Below are 20568 nucleotides of genomic sequence, written 5' to 3'. Positions count from 1 at the left end.
CTGGCTGTATAGGCCTCTAAATGTGGAATCATAAATCAACGCCACAATTGGCATGCCGACACTGATCACAATGTACGGAACTGCAACACAGTTTAGGAGGAATGGGTCTGCAATGTTAACTGTTGTGTTATTATCTGCTCCAGAACAAGTCTCCAAGAAAAACTCTTAATGGAAAAGCCTCTGGCCCATAAAAATAAGCCAATATGGATCTACAACTTTTCTTTTTTCATTCACGGGTCAGGGCCGGCAATTACTGCCCACGTCTAATTGCCCAGAGGGTAGTTAAGAGTCAACCACATCGTTGGGGCATGACATGTAGGCCAGACTAGGTAAGGATGTCAGATTTCCTTCCTGAAAAGGAGATTAGTGAACCAGATGGGCAAAATGAGTTTGAGTTTATCTGAATACTTGCTTGTGGAAAGTAAATCACCTTGGAAGGTAAAGAGGCAGCACACATTGGCATCCAGAACAAGTAGTGAAGAGGTCATTAGAGTTCAGAGACCCTCAGCTGGACTCACTGAGCAAGCATGACAAGTGGATCCATGCTTGGAATGCAAAAGCTAGCTACAAAAAAGAATGGATGGATCTTCTTTGTAAATTTTATGAAATGATCAGCAGTGTATCCTCACAAAAAGAGGGAGCTCCAGAGGTTTGAGTACCAGACTGGGAAACAGGAGCAAATTAAAGTGAATACCTAAGTTTTGGTCCATTTGGGTTTTGATTTGGGCATAGTGAAGAAAACCACATGGTCATAGAAACATATAGGGGAAATCTTGGGGGATAATGAAATAGAACAGCGGCTTAAGCAATAAGGGTTTACAAGAGAAATTGTTATGATACGCAACTTTGTTTGATTCTGTTTAAATTGTTTCACTTAAAATGTGAAATCTTGAGGAATTATTCTTTCAGTTAATAACTAGAAGTTTGAATTTCTTTTTAAAACCCCTCTCAAACCTCCTTCAAGATAATAGCATACTGTAGGATTAATTGGTCGAAATAGTTAGTACAAATTACATATCGCATCGTAACAAATTACCCAAGTAAGTTCCATTAATGTAGCAATTTGTGCATTCACATTTAGTTAAAAAAAATCAATAAACTTGCTATACTGTGGTAAAATACCAACTGGGAGAGAAGTGTGGCTTACGAAAGTCTCCCGTCTTTGAAATGTCCATAAAACAACCAGAATTGGTATGCAAGTATTTCCTCACACACATGCCAAGAATGAACATTAAAAATAGCAAATGCATTGACTGATTTTTCAGCTTTCGTTTTGTTTATGACTTGCAGGCTAAGTGGACCATGCAGTTTCACACAAAACTGACGGAACAGGAAGATCATATGTTGAAATTCTGTTGTTCTGCAGTGGCTGGTCCCAGCCAGGGCAACCATGTCAAAGATATAATTCATCTTTGCATTTGAAATTTATGATAAATAAAAACTGCAGTCATTGCTGAAATTCCTATTCCTGGGCTGATCAGCACTTTCTCTTAGTGCGTACACACAAACAGTAGATTAGTAAAAGGATTAGCCGTGATTATGAAGACCTTGAGAGGTCAAACATTAACAGTATTCTTTCTGTAAAGTCACACATGCACTGAATCAAATGTTTGAAGGCCATGACATTCTTTCTAACGTTCTGTAATGATACTTTCTACAAACCAGTAATAGAAATGAGAAAATAATTCATAAAAATCCTAACTTACCAAAGGGTTCAACTTTTTTTGTAGAGTTGATCACTTTTTCACAAATGTAAGGCAGAGCTGTCTCACACACAGCACTACTCCAACGGTAATCAAACTTCGAACTTAGTGACCCACAATGGAATGTTCCCAGTAATGAGCCCTGAGGCTGATCTGTAGAACATAAACTTGAAAAGTTTGGGCAGGTTCAAATTAGGGAGTGCTCTTCACATTGCTCCCTACTGTTTTTGATATTAAAGGCATTTCAGTTTTAGACCATTTGTGCAGTCTGACAAAATAGAGAGGTTGGATGGAAGCTGTTTGTTTCAGTTCACAAAAGCCAAGGGTGGGGTTGTCATATTATGTCAACTGACCCTCCAAACAACATCAACTCAAACTCATCCCCTACCCTACCCTTGCATTTTCCCACACCTATCATCTGCGCAACCCTGGACACTATGAGCAATTTAGCATGGCCAATCCACCTAAACTACACATCTTTGGACTGTGGGAGGAAATCGAAGCAGCCACAGGTAATCTATGCAGACACAGGAAGAACACCCAAGGGTGGAATCAGACCTGGGTCCCTGGTGCTGTGAGGCAGCAGTACTAATCACTGAGCCACTGAGCCATCCCAATATCTAAAGCAAATACTGTCCATAATTTGATTACTGAGAAATTCAATTTAAAATGGCGGTATGCACCCGCATGTGTCTGTGTATTGTGCATGCATGTGTGCGCATATGTGAGGATATGTCAGTGCATGCGTGCACACGTGCATGTGTATAGTGGTGATGTGATTATGGATTTTGGCACCTTCACTCCAAAATCCTTCATGATGACAGATTGCAGTTACAGAACAAATCAATCTACAAACCCAATCAAGAATGTGTCAATTTGTTAAAATTGAATAAGAGTTGTGGGACACTCGAACACTTAATGCTAACACCAGTCAAAAGAGCTTTCCAAATACCTGTGTCCCAATTCACAAAGCTCAAGGGTTCTCCATCTGACCACTGCCACCCAGCAACTTCATCCAAATGATTAAGGCCGATCCATGCCAGAATTCCAACATTTTGTAAACGTTCTGGAACAAATGTTTGCAGCAATATGAAATTTCACACAAGTAGATTTTAAGATATCTATCTCTTCAGTGCCAGATTTAATAGTATCAAGAAACACAAATTAAGCAAGCAAAAATATGCAACAAGCTAAATTAATGCTTTAAAAAACAGAAATTACAGCAGAAAGTCTGCAGGTCTGAATAAAGGTCACTAGACTAATTATTAATTTGTTTTCTCTCTACAAATACTGACAATTCTGCTAATTTCTCTAGCAATTTCTGTTTTAGTTTCAGATTTTCAGCATTTGCAGTTCTGTTTCATTTTAAATGAATGCAGTATTGTATCATATTAGTGGATTAACACTTTGTTTTCACATATCTCGTTAGTAAACTCAACCAAATTATGTTTCCTGGAAGAAAATTGCAGGAGAAGAATTATAACAGGTGCCCACATTACAAAAGTAAATGATTAATTCCACTTAATTGCCCAGTGGAATAGCTTAAATGATTTTTAGCTCTTATGCTATTTCAGGGAAATCTATCCAATGTGGCTATGTAAGTAAAGTTTTTTTTTTGTTTTTCATTTAAATCTGCAAACCTGAGACTACTTTATGTGCTGAAATTTTCATCAACCAATACAACTGACATATGGCTGAAGTGCAACATTTTATGACTACCAATCTCAATGAAAACATCTCCAAATTGGAACAACAATATTTAGTGTGAATATTCTTTCAGTGTATGATAGAGTAAAAACCTTGAGTCAAACTATGTGCCACTTGACTTTTCACCCCTCACTGCCACTGGTTGTCATTTATTCAACCATGATATTCCCATGGCTAGAAATTCTACCAGTGTCACCATGTCAAAAGCAACCAAGTTTGTCACAAATTTATTTCATATAGGTGATGTCATTTTGGAAAATAAATCTGTGCACCATTTCCAAAATGCATCATGCAGCAAAGCAATTCATGATCCAATGACTTTATAAATGACCGAGGCTTAAAAAACAAAATTGTCGGTTTTAAAATATTTAAGCTTGTGACGTTTGCTGTCAAGGTTGGTAATTATTGTACATCTCCAGTTGTCCCATACAGAATGGGACCTTCCTCTTTAACCTTTGAAGTCCATATAGTGAAGTTAATCCAATAAGGAGGGAATTCTAGGTTTTTGATTCAGCATACACCAGCCAGAAACGTGTGCAACTTTGAGGTGATGGTGTTCCCATGCAGCTGCTGACCTTGTCCTTTAGGTGATGTTTCAGATACCGCCAAAAATAGAAGTCTTGTTTACACGCTTTAGTGCATCCTGTGGATTATAAATGCGCCAGCCACAGCACCACAATCCAGTATGCGAATGAATCATATGTGTTCACAAAAACTTCTTTCCTTTTTGAAATCCATTAGGTTATTTGTTCCATCACCAGTGCAGCAATCTGTGTTCCATACTTACCACTCCTGTCACTCACCTTCATGCTAATGTTTCATCCATTCCACATAGCTAAATGATAAGGTGTCAGAATCCATCCCATCCTCATTGGATCTATTTTTCTTTCCTCCCTTTTGTTTTTCATTCCAGTCTGCTTCAATCAGCCATTGTTTGATTCCAAAATTCAACAAAGTAAGAACGAATGAGGAATTTATCTGCTTCATATCTTTCCCAGTCCAAGTGTCAACAACCACTTGTGATATCGTGGTGCTTTCAAAATTCAGTTAGATTTTCTAAATTGAATAACAGCATTAAACAGACATTCATTGTCCTATAAATGCTGTTGAAATGAATGAGGTGAATCATTTGAGCCACCTTTGTTCATTCAAAATTATCTGCAAGGCTCCCATGATGGTGATATTTATCAGAAATAAATATTTTCATTGACAATCCAAAATCATGCTACTTTTGGGAGAAAAGCATATTAGATAGTGTAACATAATACATGCTCATCCAGGAGATACACAAAGAATTAGTTAACTCTGCAGCATTCATATTAAATGTTAGCATGATAAAACTGTGGTCATTTGAATATGAAAATCTGTTTTATCAATGTACATATTTATATCAACACTAGCATTCATTTTTTTTTAAGCTGCTGCTATAAAGTTGATTTCATTTGAGGTGAGTGACAGCTAGTCTGGTGCTGGAACTTTACATCAAGTTTATGCTTTGTCCACATAAATCAAAATCAATTTTATAAATTTTATAAAATGGGTGACTGTGACAAATTTGCAGTTGCCTGAGGCTTAAAAATAAGGGCAGTCCTTATTTATAAAAACTCACTGACGATGTACTCCTGCTCCTTAGGATCTCTGATAGACAGCAAGTCTCCTCCTTGTGCTTGACATGAAGCATGGGCCTCATTCCAAGAATGAAGAGCCAGAAGATTATACTGGTAGCACGTTGATGAAAAAGGATCTTTTTCCCAAAGCAGATCACACCCGGGATCTGTAAAAAAAAACAAAATGGAAATCACTAATTGCTGGAGTTAGAAATTTTAAACTAGTAATGGTACACAGCTATCTTAAACTCTTACCCAAATTTGGACAAAATCCCCATGTTTCATCAACATCGTAATTGCTGGTAGTTGCACACCAAAAGAGTTTATCTTCTCTCCCTTCATTAGTACATTCATGGTACCACCTATTATTATATTTAAATGGAAGAGCACACGGCATCCCACGTGAGTTTCCAAGTACAGTATGAACTTCTGCAAAATAGAATAAGAATTTATTTTAATAAACTGTTATTATTTCATTCTTCATTTCAAATACCTATCAAATGTACAACATTAGTTAAAGTTCTGTTAGTTTTTCCACCAACGTGGGAAGCCGGAACATTAAAGATTCAACTGTCCAACATAATAGCAAATGAACCTACAGCGAGCTTAATATGAAGGGCAATATCCTTATTTACTTCCAGTTTTCTATATAAAGGTGGAATGACCAGAACAAGACTTCTGTGGCTCATGAAACTGCATAGAAACAAGAAACAGAAGAGTTGTAGTGGATGGCACTCTGTATTGCACCTTCCAGATGATATTATTGTTATCATGTATTTTCTTACAAAGAATTCTTACAGGCAGAAAGGTTTTATTTTAAAAACTAAACTGGTATCAATTGGAGAATACGTAATTTGTTAGGTGATTCACACGACACCAACTTGAATATTTGAGGTGAGCGTTCACTCAAAAGAATCAGGTTTCCAGAAGCTAATTACCAGGTGTAGAGAGGTGGTTTTTAAAAAAGATTTTACAAATCAATTTCAGTTTGCATAATGCTATTTCACATCAATTTTGTCATTAAGAATTTGAAGCGTAGCCTCATTTCATTTGTCACTGTCACCTCTTTCAAGACTTGAAACTGTCCATTCAGCACACGTGCACTCAGTTATTCTGATTTGGGAGACTGAGGAAGTGGTCCAGTTCTACATGCATGCTCGTGCAAGCCTGTCTCTGGCAGACATTCTTTGGGAATCAGGCTCACTTGGAACTAGCAGACCCAAGGTCAAAGAGTTCTTGCATATTCTATTAGCATGGTCTGAGACCTTCAAAGATAGGAGGGAAATTAGCATACAAAGCTGATAACCAACTTCTCAGAGTGTTCCTACAAACTCAGGGAATTTACAGGGACTTGATTAAGCCCTGTGACATAGTTTTGCCAAATAAACAGTATTTTGTATAATGTGCAAGTGGTCATATGAAATATTGTTTTGAAAGAATGAAAATTGCATTGAATGAAGTTCCTATGTTAATATCAGGACATCTCAGTGTACATGATTGATACTGTTGTAATGCAACAAAATAATGCAGCAATCAATTTGCACACATATGTCACAGACATCAAATGAACTTGTGAGCATAGTCAGTTTTAATAATATTGTTTAAGGTATAGATTTTGGCGAAGACATCAGGCAAACTTCCATACGCTTCTTGAAACAACATCCTGAGGATTGTTTTTTACATTTATTTACTGGAGAAAGATGAATATCTTATCTGAAAGCCAGTGCAGACACTCCTCAGTATTGTATTGATCTGTAGTGAGATTATGAGCTCAATGTTCAGGAATGGGGCTCAAAATCACAAACATCTGTTTCAAGCAAGAGTACAATTACTGAGCCAAAATTGACACTCAGTAGAATTTTAGCCTTGTGGAGTGAAGGTAGAGGTTTGTTATGATTCCAGCTGACTCGACAAGTCAGGTCCGAGAGTGAAACTTACCTTAAAGACTGAAGTTTTATTTTTATTTACAAGTAGGTCAGTCACTGGAAATGTGTACACAATGTAACTTAAACAAAAGGAATATAAATGTTTATGATACAAAAGTAGAACAATCTCACTATAATATCAGAAGGAAATGATTAATCCCATTCATCCCAGGAATACCCTTACAGGCAGTACTCGAACTTCAGCTGACAGTCCCCACCATGCTAAAGCTTCTTGCTCAGCGGGCACATCTAAATTGGTTTCTGTATAGCAAATTGCTACACATTCATTAGACTATTTTTTTTCAATTAATTTCTACAATTCTCCCAGCGATCTTTTAAGACAATTTGCTAACTTAGCTCAATAATTCTTAATTTGGTTCCCTAAATTGGTATCTTCAGCAGTCTTGTAGGATAATCTTCTTGTCTGATATCCCTGAGCCGTCTGCTTCTGGAGCTTTTTTCTGGTCGTCTTCTCAGAGTCATGGATTCATAGAGTCATACAGATGTACAGCATGGAAATAGACCCTTTGGTCCAACCCGACCAGATCTCCCAACCCCACCTGACAGCACCCGGCCCATATCCCTTCATACCCTTCCTCTATTCATATACCCATCCAAATGCCTTTCAAATGTTGCAATTGTACCATCTTCCACCACTTCCTCTGGTAGCTCATTCCATACACGTACCACCCTCTGCATGAAATAGTTGCTCCTTAGGTCTCTTTCATATCTTTCCCCTCTCATCCTAAAACTATGCCATCTTGTTCTGGACTCCCCGACCCCAGGGAAAAGACTTTGTCTATTTATCCTATCCATACCCCTCATGATTATATAAACCTCAGTCTCCGAACAGCCCCAGCCTGTTCAGCCTCTCCCTATAGCTCAAATCCTCCAACCCTGCCAACATCCTTGCAAATCTTTTCTGAACTCTTTCAAGTTTATAACATCTTTCTGACAGCAAGGAGACCTGAACTGCATGCAATATTCCATCAGTGGTCCAATAAATGTCCTGTACGCCGCAACATGACCTCCCAACTGCTGTACTCAATACACTGACCAATAAAGGAAAGCATACCAAACGTCTTCTTCACTATCCTATCTACCTGCGACTCCACTTTCAAGGAGCTATGAACCTGCACTCCAAAATCTCTTTGTTCAGTAACACTTCCCAGGACCTTACCATTCAGTGAATAAGTCCTGCTGTTAGAAATGGGGTAAAGTGTTGTTTTTGCAGATATTGAAAAAGCATACAGAAAAGGGGTACAGCAAGAGAACTATTAACCCTGCAGGTATTTAGTGACTTTTAAGTGTATAATTGTGATTAATTAAACACTAACTTTGGTGTGTTGAGCAAATTAGAACTTAGGTTAATGTACAGTTATAACCTTTGAGCTGAGCGAGGTCATCTCTCCAGACTCCTTATTACTCAATCTCTCTTACTGTGCCAGACCATTGCCCAACTGTGCTCCACCCTTATTACTTCCCCCTTCTCCAGGTTGGCAACCTTCCTTCTTTTGTCGACAGTACATCTAGATCTGGTTTAACATTTTGTATCAATTCTGCTGGTACATTCCATCCTCGGACATTTCATTCACTTGTATCATTTTGTACAGCTCAAGCATTTCGGTTATCTCAGCTTTTTGCTGAAAACATAATCTTACAAAAAGAACTTATAACAAAAAGTTCTTTTTGTAAGATTATGTTTTCAGCAAAAAGCTGAGATAACTGAAATGCTTGAGCTGTACAAAATGATACAAGTGAATGAAATGTCCGAGGATGGAATGTACCAGCAGAATTGATACAAAATGTTAAACCAGATCTAGATGTACTGTCGACAAAATAAGGAAGGTTGCCAACCTGGAGAAGGGGGAAGTAATCAGGGTGGAGCACAGCTGGGCAATGGTCTGGCACAGTAAGAGAGATTGAGTAATAAGGAGTCTGGAGAGATGACCTCGCTCAGCTCAAAGGTTATAACTGTACATTAACCTAAGTTCTAATTTGCTCAATTGCTTTGTACAGTTGCAGCCCGTACTTGCAAGTCTGTAGTAAATTGTCTTGTTTCCAGTTTTGGTGGTCTCATTTAAATTTTATTGAATTTTGTTTCTAACACTGCTAAGATTTGCATTCCCAAAATGCAGCACCGTGCATTTATCTGAATTAAACACCATCTGCCACTTCTCAGCCCATCTGAGCAAGATCCCGTTATAATCGGAGGTAACCTTCTTCGCTATCCACTACACCTCCAAACTTACAAACTATACCTCTTATGCTCACATCCAAATCATTTATATAAATGATGAAAAGTATTGGACCCAGCACCGATCCTTGTGGCACTCCACTGGTCACAGGCCTCCAGTCTGAAAAACAACCCTCCACCACTATCCACGGTCTTCAATCTTTCTGTATTCAAATGGTTAGTTCTCCATGAATTCCGTGAGATTTAACCTTGCTAACCAGTCTCCCATGGGAAACACTGTCAAATGCCTTACTAAAGTCCATATAGATCACATCTACCGCTCTGCCCTCATCAATCCTCTTTATTAACTTCTTCAAAAAACTCAATCAAGTTTGTGAGACATGATTTCCCACGCACAAAGCCATGTTGACTATCCCTAATCAGTCCTTGCCCTTTCCAAATACATATACATCCTGTCCCTCAGGATTCCCTCCAACAACTTGCCCACGATTGACATTAGGCTCACTGGTCTATTGTTCCCTGGCTTGTCTTTACCGTCCTTCTTAAACAGTGGCACCACTTTGCCAATCTCCACTTTTCCGGCACCTCACCTGTGACTATCGATGATACAAATATCTCAGCAAGAGGCCCAGCAATCACTTCCCCTAGCTTCCCACACAGTCTCAGGGAACAGCTGATCAGGTCCTGGGGATTTATCCACTTCTGTGCGTTTCAAGACATCCAGCACTTCCTCCTTTGTAATATGGACATTTTTCAAGCTGTCATCATCTATTTCCCTACATTCTACATCTTCCATGTCCTTTTCCACAGTAAATACTGATGCAAATTATTCGTTGAGTATCTCCTCCATCTCCTGCGGCTCCACACAAAGGCCGCCTTGCTGATCTTTGAGGGGCCCTATTCTCTCCCTAGTTACCCTTCTGTCCTTAATGTATTAAAAACCCTTTGGATTCTCCTTAATTCTATTTGCCAAAGCTATTTCATGTCTCCTTTTTGCCCTCCTGACTTTCCTCTATACTCTTATTGCATTTATACTCTTCTAAGGATTCACTTATTGGTCAAGGTATTGAGTACAGGAGTTGGGAGGTCATGTTGCAGCTGTACAGGACATTGGTTAGGCCACTGTTGGAATATTGCGTGCAATTCTGGTCTTCTTCCTATCGGAAAGATGTTGTGAAACTTGAAAGGGTTCAGAAAACATTTACAAGGATGTTGCCAGGGTTGGAGGATCTGAGCTATAGGGAGAGGCTGAACAGGCTGGGGCTGTTTTCCCTGGCGTGTCGGAGGCTGAGGGGTGACCTGATAGAGGTTTACAAAATTATGAGGGGCATAGATAGGATAAATAGACAAAGTCTTTTCCCTGGAGTCGGGGAGTTCAGAACTAGAGGGCATAGGTTTAGGGTAAAAGGGGAGAGCTAAAGGGCAACATTTTCACACAGAGGATAATACGAGTATGGAAAGAGCTGCCAGAGGATGTGGTGGAGGCTGGTACAATTGCAACATTTAGGAGGCATTTGGATGGGTATATGAATAGGAAGGGCTAGGAGAGATATGGGCCAGGTGCTGGCAGGTGGGACTAGATTGGGTTGGGATATCTGGTCGGCATGGACGGGTTGGACCGACCGGTCTGTTTCCATGCTGTACATCTCTATGACTCTATATCCTGTCTATGTCTGACATATGGGCGGCACGGTGGCACAGTGGTTAGCACTGCTGCCTCACAGCGCCTGTAGACCCGGGTTCAATTCCCGACTCAGGCGACTGACTGTGTGGAGTTTGCACGTTCTCCCCGTGTCTGCGTGGGTTTCCTCCGGGTGCTCCGGTTTCCTCCCACAGTCACAAAGATGTGCGGGTCAGGTGAATTGGCCAAGCTAAATTGCCCGTAGTGTTAGGTAAGGGGTAAATGTAGGGGTATGGGTGGGTTGCGCTTCGGCGGGTCGGTGTGGACTTGTTGGGCCGAAGGGCCTGTTTCCACACTGTAAATCTAATCTAATATGCTTCCTTCTTTTTCTTAACCAAACCCTCAATTTCTTTAGTCATCCAGCACTCCCTATACTTACCAGCCTTTCCTTTCACCCTAACAGGAATATAGTTTCTCTGGACTCTCGTTATTTCATTTCTGAAGGTTTCCCATTTTCCAGACATCCCTTTACCTGCGAACATCTGCCCCCAATCAGCTTTTGAAAGTTCTTGCCTAATACCGTCAAAATTGACCTTTCTCCAATTTAGAACTTCAACTTTTAGATCTGGTCTATCCTTTTCCATCACGGTTTTAAATCTAATGGAATTATGGTCGCTGGCCCCAAAATGGTCTCCCACTGACACCTCAGTCATCTGCCCTGCCTTATTTCCCAAGAGTAGGTCAGGTTTTGCACCTTCTCTCATAGGTACATCCACATACTGAATCAGAAAATTGTCTTATACACACTTAACAAATTCCTCTCCATCTAAACCTTTAACACTATGGCAGTCCCAGTCTATGTTTGGAAAGTGAAAATTCCCTACCATAACTACCCTATTATTCTTAGAGATAGCTGAGATTTCTTTCCAAATTTGTTTCTCAATTTCCCTCTGACTATTAGGGGGTCTATAATACAATCTCCATAAAGTGATCATCCCTTTCTTATTTCTCAGTTACACCCAAATAACTTCCCTGGATGTATTTCTGGGAATATCCTCCCTCAGGACAGCTGTAATGCTATCCCTTATCAAAAATGCCACTTCCTCACCTCTCTTGCCTCCCTTTCTATCTTTTCTGTCGCAGTTGTATCCTGGAACATTATGCTGATAGTCCTGTCCATCCCTGAACTATGCTTCTGTAATTGCAATGATATCCCAGTCCCATGTTCCTAACCATGCCCAGAATTCATCGGCCTTCCCTGTTAGGCCTCTTGCATTGAAATAAATGCAGTTTAATTTATCAGACCGATCTTGTTCTCTGCTTTGTCCCTGACTGTTTGACTTGCTTCTGTTCTCACCTGTACCAGTCACAGATTGATTTCTTTCCTCACTATCTCCCTGGGTCCCACCCCCTACCTTACTTGTTTAAAGCCTCTGAGCAGCTCTGGCAAATCTCCCTGCAAGAATATTAGTCGCCTTTCAAATTAGGTGCAATCCATCCATCTTGTACAGGTCACTTCTACCCAAAAGCGATTCCAATGATCCATAAATGTGAATCCTTTTCTGATACGTCAGCTCCTCAGCCATGCATTCATCTGCTCTATTCTCCTATTCCTGCCCTCACTAGCTCATAGCACTGGGAGTAATCCAGATATTACTACTTTCAAGGACCTCCTTTTTAATTTCCTGCCCAACTCTCTGTAATCTCCCTTCAGAATCCCAACCTTTTCCCTTCCTATGTCATTGGTTCCAAATTGGACAATGACCTCCTGCTGGCGCCTCTTCCCTTTGAGAACGTTCTGCACTCTGAGATATTCTTGATCCTGGCACCAGGAAAGCAACACACCATTCTGATTTTCCGCTGCTGGCCACAGAAATATCTGTCTGTACTTCGGACTTGAGTCCCCTAACACAATTGATCTCTTGAAACCCAACATACCCCTCATTGCATTAGAGCCAGTCTTAATACCAGAAACTTGGCTGTTCATGCTACGTTCCCCTGAGAATTCATCAGCCCCTACATTTTCCAAAACAGCATACTTGTTTGAAATGGGGATAGCCACAGAAGACTCCTGCAATAACTGCCTACCTCTCTTACCTTTCCTGGAGTTAATCCATCTATGTGACTACATCTGTGACGTTTCCCCCTTCCTATAACTGCCATCTCTCACATCCCCTTGCTCTTGTAAATACCTCATTGCCTCTAACTGTCTCTCCAACTGATCCATTCGATCTGATAGGATTCGCAACCAATGGCATTTATTGCAGGTACAATCCGCAGTAACCCATAAACCCTCCTTAAACTCCCAAATCTGAGAAGAAGAGCCTATCACTCTACTAAAGGCCATTTTTGATCCTGCACAATCTACAGACCCAGAAAATAACACAGTCTTATTCCTCTACAAAACACTACTCCCAGTTAAATTAATAGTTATGGCTTATATTTTCAGGTTAATTAAGAGACATATCTCAAAAAAACATACAGATCAAGAAAGAAACCACTCTATTTACGACTGCAGACTTTTTGTAGGCCAACTTAAAATATCCATTTATTTGTTTCTGTTCTGTGAATTTCACTGATCTTTGACACGGTCATTTAAGCAACTCAGGGCTTTTCCAGACCTCTCTCCTTGGAGTCTACTAATAGAACCTCTGCTCTTGCAGGTCTCGTCCCTTTGCTCACATGGGAACCTTCGCACTCTGTGTGTGGTGGTCCTAAAACTCAAAACAGCAACAATGGAATGATTATTGCTCCAGGTGGCTTGGTGGTCATTTATCTAAAATCACATGACTTCTCAGAATATCTTTGACCATTTTTTGAAACAAAATCCAATCTCCATTGAAGTGAAAAACTAAAATTCTGCTATATAGATTCATCCATACATGAATCGAAGGAGTCAAATAATACTATGAGCTATCATAACAGGTGACATTAGAAAAAATACTTGAAAAGAATACGTTCCCCACACCTGAGCTGTATTACTCTAGGTGGGACTGACGCAGTAGCAGCAAGTAGTCAACAAGACTGCATATGTGATCAGTCAGAATTAAGTTCCTGATAGGAATCTTCCCAATGTTGAATCAATCTCTTGCCAAGACCTAAGTCTTGCAGATACCTGGAAGTAATTTCTAAAAGCAGGAGGGGTTATTGATGGTTTCTCTCAATTCCTTGATTATTGAGTTCCAGGAATGTGTCACCACACTAATGGCCATAAACAAACTGTACTGCAGCTATTGCTTATTTTTTAATTTTTAGAAGGCAACATTTTGAGATCCATTATCTGCTTCAGTAGAGGCCACCTCTTCTGCTGGGGCTGCCAATGTTCTAGAACATAGGTCCCTCTAATTGGACCTCCTGTGGTACTTAGTTGTAGTACCAATATGGAAGTCATTGCTGTTAGGTACCTCCTTGAAGATTATGCTCAGACGTCCCAGTCTTAGATGGTCTGAATGACCATGGGATATAGTTAGATTCCCTCAAAATTCTAAGTGCATGGATAATGGAATTGCATCAGATATTTAAACTGCTAATGAGCAATTACCCAGAATCTGAAACACTTCTTAAAAGTCTCCAAAATTGGAGTTAGGAGGCAGTGACTTCAGAAGGTTTCAACCTGCTTACTTGGAAACTTTAGAAGAAAGAAAACTACTTCTCTTCCTGAGCAACCAAACTACTGATAATACCCTGCACCCTGCCCCTACCCCAACTATCAAGTGAACCACTTCACCACCTCAATATCTACCATCCTTCCCCCTCTCTTCGTATTCCCTCACTCTCATGCCATCTCTCTATACTTTTTCAAAGAGACATGGAACCTTAGCCTACTCATCTATGCCATACATCTGGGAAGGTGCAAAGCCACTATCAGCCATCAATTTGCCACACTAGTATTAATGATTGAAAAGCATGCGAAGATTGTGTATTTGAATTCAATGCTACTTCCTGCAGTTATGGCTCACGAACTCTGTATAGCTTCTATAGACGGAAGAAAACAATGGATAAAAGAGCTGAACTCCATATTTTGGATCAAGGGACGCAACCTACATTTCCACACCAGAAAGGATGATCTTGCTGGATTTGGTATAGACATATTACATAATTAGAATATGTTATATCTTCACTTTCAATATGCACAAATGATGTGATGGCAAGAGTCAAGCATCCCACGGAATTTAAATTGATAGAATCAAAGAATTCCTACAATATGGAAGCAGGCTAGTCAGCCTACACTGACTCTCCGAATAGCCACCCAACCTGACATCTTTGGTCTGTGGGAAGAAACCGCAGCATCCAAAGAAAACTCATGTATACAAAGGGAGAATACCTGTGCAGAGTTTGCATAGCCACTCAACAATGGAATTGAACAAGAGTCCCTGGTGCTGTGAGGCAGCAGTGTTAACCATTGAGCCACTGTGCTGCCCAATGAGGCCAGTCTCAAGAGGTATTCTAAGCTGCTGACAGACTTGATGAAAACCAACTTATAAGCCTGTACTGACCCTGCTGCTGCTATTGCTGCTGGTGTTTGGAAAGGGGAGGGAATGTGCTTGGGACATACGACTGAGTCAGGAGAGAAGAAAACTCAAATGTCTTGAAATAGGCATGGAATTAAAATGTTGAAAAGGTGTTGCTGGAAAAGCGCAGCAGGTCAGGCAGCATCCAAGGAGCAGGAGAATCAATGTTTCAGGCATGAACCCTTCTTCAGGAATGAGGAAAGTGTGCCAAGCAGGCTAAGATAAAAGGTAGGGAGGAAGGACTTGGGGGAGGGGGCATTGGAAATGCAATAGGTGGAAGGAGGTTAAGGTGAGGGTGATAGGCCGGAGTGGGGGTGGGGGCGGAGAGGTCAGGAGGAAGATTGCAGGTTAGGAAGGTGGTGCTGAGTTCGAGGGTTGGGACTGAGACAAGGTGGGGGGAGGGGAAATGAGGAAACTGGAGAAATCTGAGTTCATCCCTTGTGGTTGGAGGGTTCCTAGGCGGAAGGTGAGGTGCTCTGCCTCCAGCCGTCATGTTGCTATGGTCTGGCGGTGGAGGAGTCCAAGGACCTGCATGTCCTTGGTGAAGTGGGAGGGGGAGTTGAGGTGTTGAACCACAGGGTGGTTGGGTTGGTTGGTCCAGGTGTCCCAGAGGTGTTCTCTGAAACGTTCAGCAAGTAGGCGGCCTGTCTCCCCAGTATAGAGGAGGCCACATCGGGTGCAGCGGATGCAGTAAATGATGTGTGTGGAGGTGCAGGTGAATTTGTGGCGGATATGGAAGGATCACTTGGGGCCTTGGAGGGAAGTAAGGGGGGAGGTGTGGGCGCAAGTTTTGCATTTCTTGCGGTTGCAGGGGAAGGTGCCGGGAGTGGAGGTTGGGTTGGTGGGGGGTGTGGACCTGATGAGGGAGTCACGGAGGGAGTGGTCTTTTCGGAACGCTGATAGGGGAGGGGAAGGAAATATACCCCTGGTGGTGGGGTCCGTTTGAAATGACGACGGATGATACAATGTATATGGAGGTTGGTGGGGTAGTAGGTAAGGACCAGTATGGTTCTGTCCTGGTGGCGATTGGAGGGGTGGGGCTCAAGGGCAGAGGAGCGGGAAGTGGAGGAGATGTGGTGGAGAGCATCGCCGATCACGTCTGGGGGGAATTTGCGGTCTTTGAAGAAGGAGGCCATCTGGGTTGTTCAGTATTGGAACTGGTCCTCCCGGGAGCGGATGCGGCGGAGACGAAGGAATTGGGAATATGGGATGGCGTTTTTACAGGGGGCCGGGTGGGAGGAGGTGTAGACTAGGTAGCTGTGGGAGTCGGTTGGTTTATAGTAAATGTTGAAATGTCAACTACAACAAATACAATAACATAATTATTTTGCTTCATTTTTAAAAAAGCAACAAACAAGTAGGTGCTGGTTTTGCTGGACAATGGTTGCCTATTGTAGGAGCGGAAGAGGAAGACGCTTTAAGAAAGAATATGCCGGGTCCGCCCTGTAAAAGACATCACACTCTCCCCACTGCATCATGTCATCTGTGGCTGCCACAAAGGAAGGAAGAAAGTAGCCACCTAGGCTGTGACCTCATTCCTTGTTCTGCCGAGAGATCTATGCCAGGTTACTGGTTTTAATATTAAAAGGAGTGAAGGTGGCTTTTGAAATCTATGATGACCCCTACACCAAGGTTGTCAACAGCAGAACCCAGCTGCACATATACAGGGATGACTGCTTCCAATGTAGCCCCAGTGCCCTCTCGGCTTATCACAAAAGGCTGGGTGAGCCTAAGGTGAATGGTTGCATCTATCAGTAAGTGAGCTTTGAGACCTGTGGCTCAGTGGAGGGCAGAGGGAGTCCTGAAATCTGTCACTAGTGAGGAATGGATGGCCTAGTGCCTTCTACAAGATCTCTCCACATCCCTTGATTTTCTTATTGTTAACTTGGATCATGTGACTAGAGTCCTGCTGTTCATTTGGTCCATTCATTCCAGCCTTAAAGCTTCAGTTGGTGTGGTTGGGGTGGGTTGCGCACAACAAAATCAGCAGCAGCTGACCCCCTGAGGAAATAGGGGCATCTGCACACCCCACTTGCTGTGCACAATATGGTGCTGGGGCTGGGTGCACAAAACTGTTACTATAAAGAGAACCAGAGGCAAACTCAACATCAACAACAGTACAGAAGCATAGAGAAGACTTCATAACATTGTGCTTCTTAAGGAAGGGAAGTATATGGTGTGCTGCTAGCAGTAAACGCACCCCATGGCAAGAGACAAGGATTCACAACTCCTGCAGACCACAGGAGGAGTCACATTATCTTGAGTTCTGGCACGTTACCTACTTATTAGCTCCATTTAGAGGTCAAGGAGCCTGCGCTGGGTTCTCTACTCCATCTTTCCAGCCATTTGTGGGGAGTGGCACTTCACTTTGAGAGTTCACTTTGAGGTTCCTTTATTGACTGCTGCACAGCCTCCATTTCTTTATCTATTACAGGCTCACTTTGGCACTCCATTTTGCTATCTCCAGTGGAGGGCTCCTTACATGGGAAGCCTCTCCCTTTCCACTGAGAATCAGAGATACAGAGAGTTGTACACAGGTATTGCATGCTATAAGTGATGGAGATTCCCAGGCCATGTGTAAATTTTGAAACCTAAAGCTGTCCATGGACCATATCAATATTAATTGTTCGTGTCTTTAGTTGTTGAAAGGCATTATTGTTATATTTTTGTTGGCACTTCAGCCCATGTTCCTGATGTTTGGACACCCAGTGCTGAAGGTAGCAGGCAGATCAGAGGAATTCCTTGATAATCTGCTGATGGTGAGATAGCAGACTGTGGAGGGATGGGGTGGGGTGGGGTTGGGGGGGGGGGTGGTATTGCACCTGCTTACCTGCTTCTTTTATGGTTTTGTCTGCATCAAACTGTCCTTGGAAAGGGTGGATATGGTGTCCACCCTCAGGCCTTCCACAATCAGTGAAATTGGGTTAGTCATCATGGGGACTGGGATACACTATTACTTTGTAAAGTGATACCTTAAATGTAAAATTCTGTAGGTTTCATTTATACTACGACTTCTGTGATCATATTTCCAATGGGACTGTGAATTATAATTTGGCCAACGACTTTGTTTATTTATGGACTGTTATAGGCTCCAGCCCATTGTTTGGTTTTTGAAAATAAGGATAAGAGTTGTAATATCAAGATATTGACTTCCTGTATAGCCATGTAAGCCTCTGAATAAGAAGTCAACTGAGGTACAGACATGATGCAAGTTAAGAGTTTAGAATGATCTCAAGTTTACAGAGTATTAGATTTTTCAAGCTAGTTGAAATGTATTTGATTAGTCAAGTCTAGAAGTAACAAATATAAGGTTGAGAGTTTCAGCAGATGAGCAGATTATAGAGGCCCATGTTACTGACTGTCGCGTGAGGTAATCTATGAGCAGTGATGAAGCACCACCCACTCAGACACAAAACTTCCATGAGCTGGAGCTTCAATGGACTCAGACACACACGCATACACAGAATCTCCTATTGGAGACAAGTGTTCACCTACCTTTTGGGCATATCAACTCTTATTAATATGAGTTCATATGACCTATACATCATTAGAGATGTGATACACCTCATCTTGATATGCAAGATGTGCCTTTTCTGCTGAGACATGATCAATTCGCCAACACACTCCCAAACAGTTCTTGGACTTGCACAAAAATAAACGGTATGGAAGCAGCATTCTACCGCAGCCATCAATGTTTGGTACTCAGGCATAACATGGTGAATGCAGTGGACATTGTAGTATAAAGTCTGCCACAAGCTAACAGTGAAACAATTCTGAAGAATCCAAAACAGAATCAGTGAGCATTTTGTAAAGAAAAGTGAGTTACTGCTTTGAAAGTGCATAGCATTAAGAAAGGAGCAGCGAGTCAGTCAGTTTCTGGTATCATTTCAACACTTAAGACTGACTGTGGAAGCTGAAACTGTTCAGTCACTGCTGTGCTCAGAGACAAAAAGACAGGTGGACCTGAACAGAAAAGCCAGTGTGGCTGACATATGGCCACATTTGTGCTGATGGGAGTAGATTCTACTTGGCGTTCAACTACAAAATGAATGGAGATTGGCAGCTCCATCAATAACTCAGATGCAAGGGGAAAAGGGCAGAAAATTTACTTAAATCGTGCAAAATGGGAGCTGAATAAATAGAGGGATACATACTATTAAAATTAACAATACTGCCATCATGAATGGGTTACACAAGGATCAGCTGTAAAATGGGATCACAAATTTAAAATTTACCTTAGAAGTCAGGAATATTGGTCACAAATTTAAACATTGCAAGGCCATTGCCATAGTTGATTAGCATGATCAATTCTTTTTTTTTAAAAATCAGAATATTTCAAATGGTGGGAAGTACATGGAAAAGATGCAAATTATCTGAAGGGAAGATGTTGCAAACTTTATATAGTTAGGAAAGGTGGAAATAATTTGAAGAAGCCACTTAAAAAGAGAATGCATATCCTGCGCTTTGGTCCAGAAAAATAGAAATATTCCAATTTGTTGGAAAACCCTAGAACTTGACTGGCAGCACAATGGCATGTACTGCTGCCTCACAGTGCCAGGGACCTGGGTTCGATTCCAGTCTTGGGTGACTCTCTGTGTGGAGTTTTGTACATTCTCCCAGCATCTGTGTGGGTTTGCTCCTGTTTCCTCCCACAGTCCAAAGATGTGCAGGATAGGTGGATTGCCCATGCTGAATTGCTGACAGCATCCAGAGATGTACAGGCTAGATGGATTAACAATGGAAAATGCATGATAGATTAGGGGGTAGGTCTGGGTGGGATGCTCTTTCGAGAATTGGTGTAGACTTGATGGCCCAAATAGCATACTTCCACAGTGTAAGGTTTCTATCATTCACACAGAACAGTATCGAAGGAGAAATTTTTAAAAGTTTATTGCTGGCAATATTTTACTGATATTGGAGAAACAAGTCAATTGAAATATTTTTAAAAAGACCTTTATTAAATGGAGAACAAAGACATTATTCTTTGATTCAAATAACTGATCAGAAAATAATATTTCTTCTGTTTCTAAATGAAAAATTATGACATCTTTAACCTGTCTCTGAACTTGTAAACTGTTTGATATCAAAGCAACTTGTGAGTCAATTTAAAAGTATTTGAGATTTTCCAATGTTTGGAATGTTGCCAGAATTTTAAAAGCTTTATTAGAGGACTATTACTATCGTACAGAATTTTAATACTTCAAACAATTTCAAAAATACAACAGCTTTTACATGAAAAAATGGTTTAAAAACTGGATGTTTTTTGTGCTGTACATCTCTGTGACTCTATACAATCT

At 41.1% G+C, this 20568-nt stretch overlaps 1 protein-coding gene across 1 annotated transcript in view; it reads right to left on the bottom strand.

Moving 5' to 3' along the window:
- Positions 1-20568, bottom strand: part of pla2r1 (phospholipase A2 receptor 1) — a 170060-nt gene that overhangs the window by 112171 nt on the left and 37321 nt on the right. Inside the window, exons 2-5 of the mRNA XM_060827204.1 lie at positions 5273-5446; positions 5020-5184; positions 2656-2769; positions 1707-1856 (exon numbers count right to left, since the gene is read on the bottom strand). Coding sequence (XP_060683187.1) covers positions 1707-1856; positions 2656-2769; positions 5020-5184; positions 5273-5446 — 603 coding nt within the window. The remainder of the gene's footprint in view (positions 1-1706; positions 1857-2655; positions 2770-5019; positions 5185-5272; positions 5447-20568) is intronic.

This window comes from Hemiscyllium ocellatum, chromosome 7 (assembly GCF_020745735.1).
Source record: "Hemiscyllium ocellatum isolate sHemOce1 chromosome 7, sHemOce1.pat.X.cur, whole genome shotgun sequence".
Lineage (NCBI taxonomy): Eukaryota > Metazoa > Chordata > Chondrichthyes > Orectolobiformes > Hemiscylliidae > Hemiscyllium > Hemiscyllium ocellatum.
Note: the sequence above shows the minus strand (reverse complement) of the source record. Positions and strands in the feature narration are given on the sequence as shown.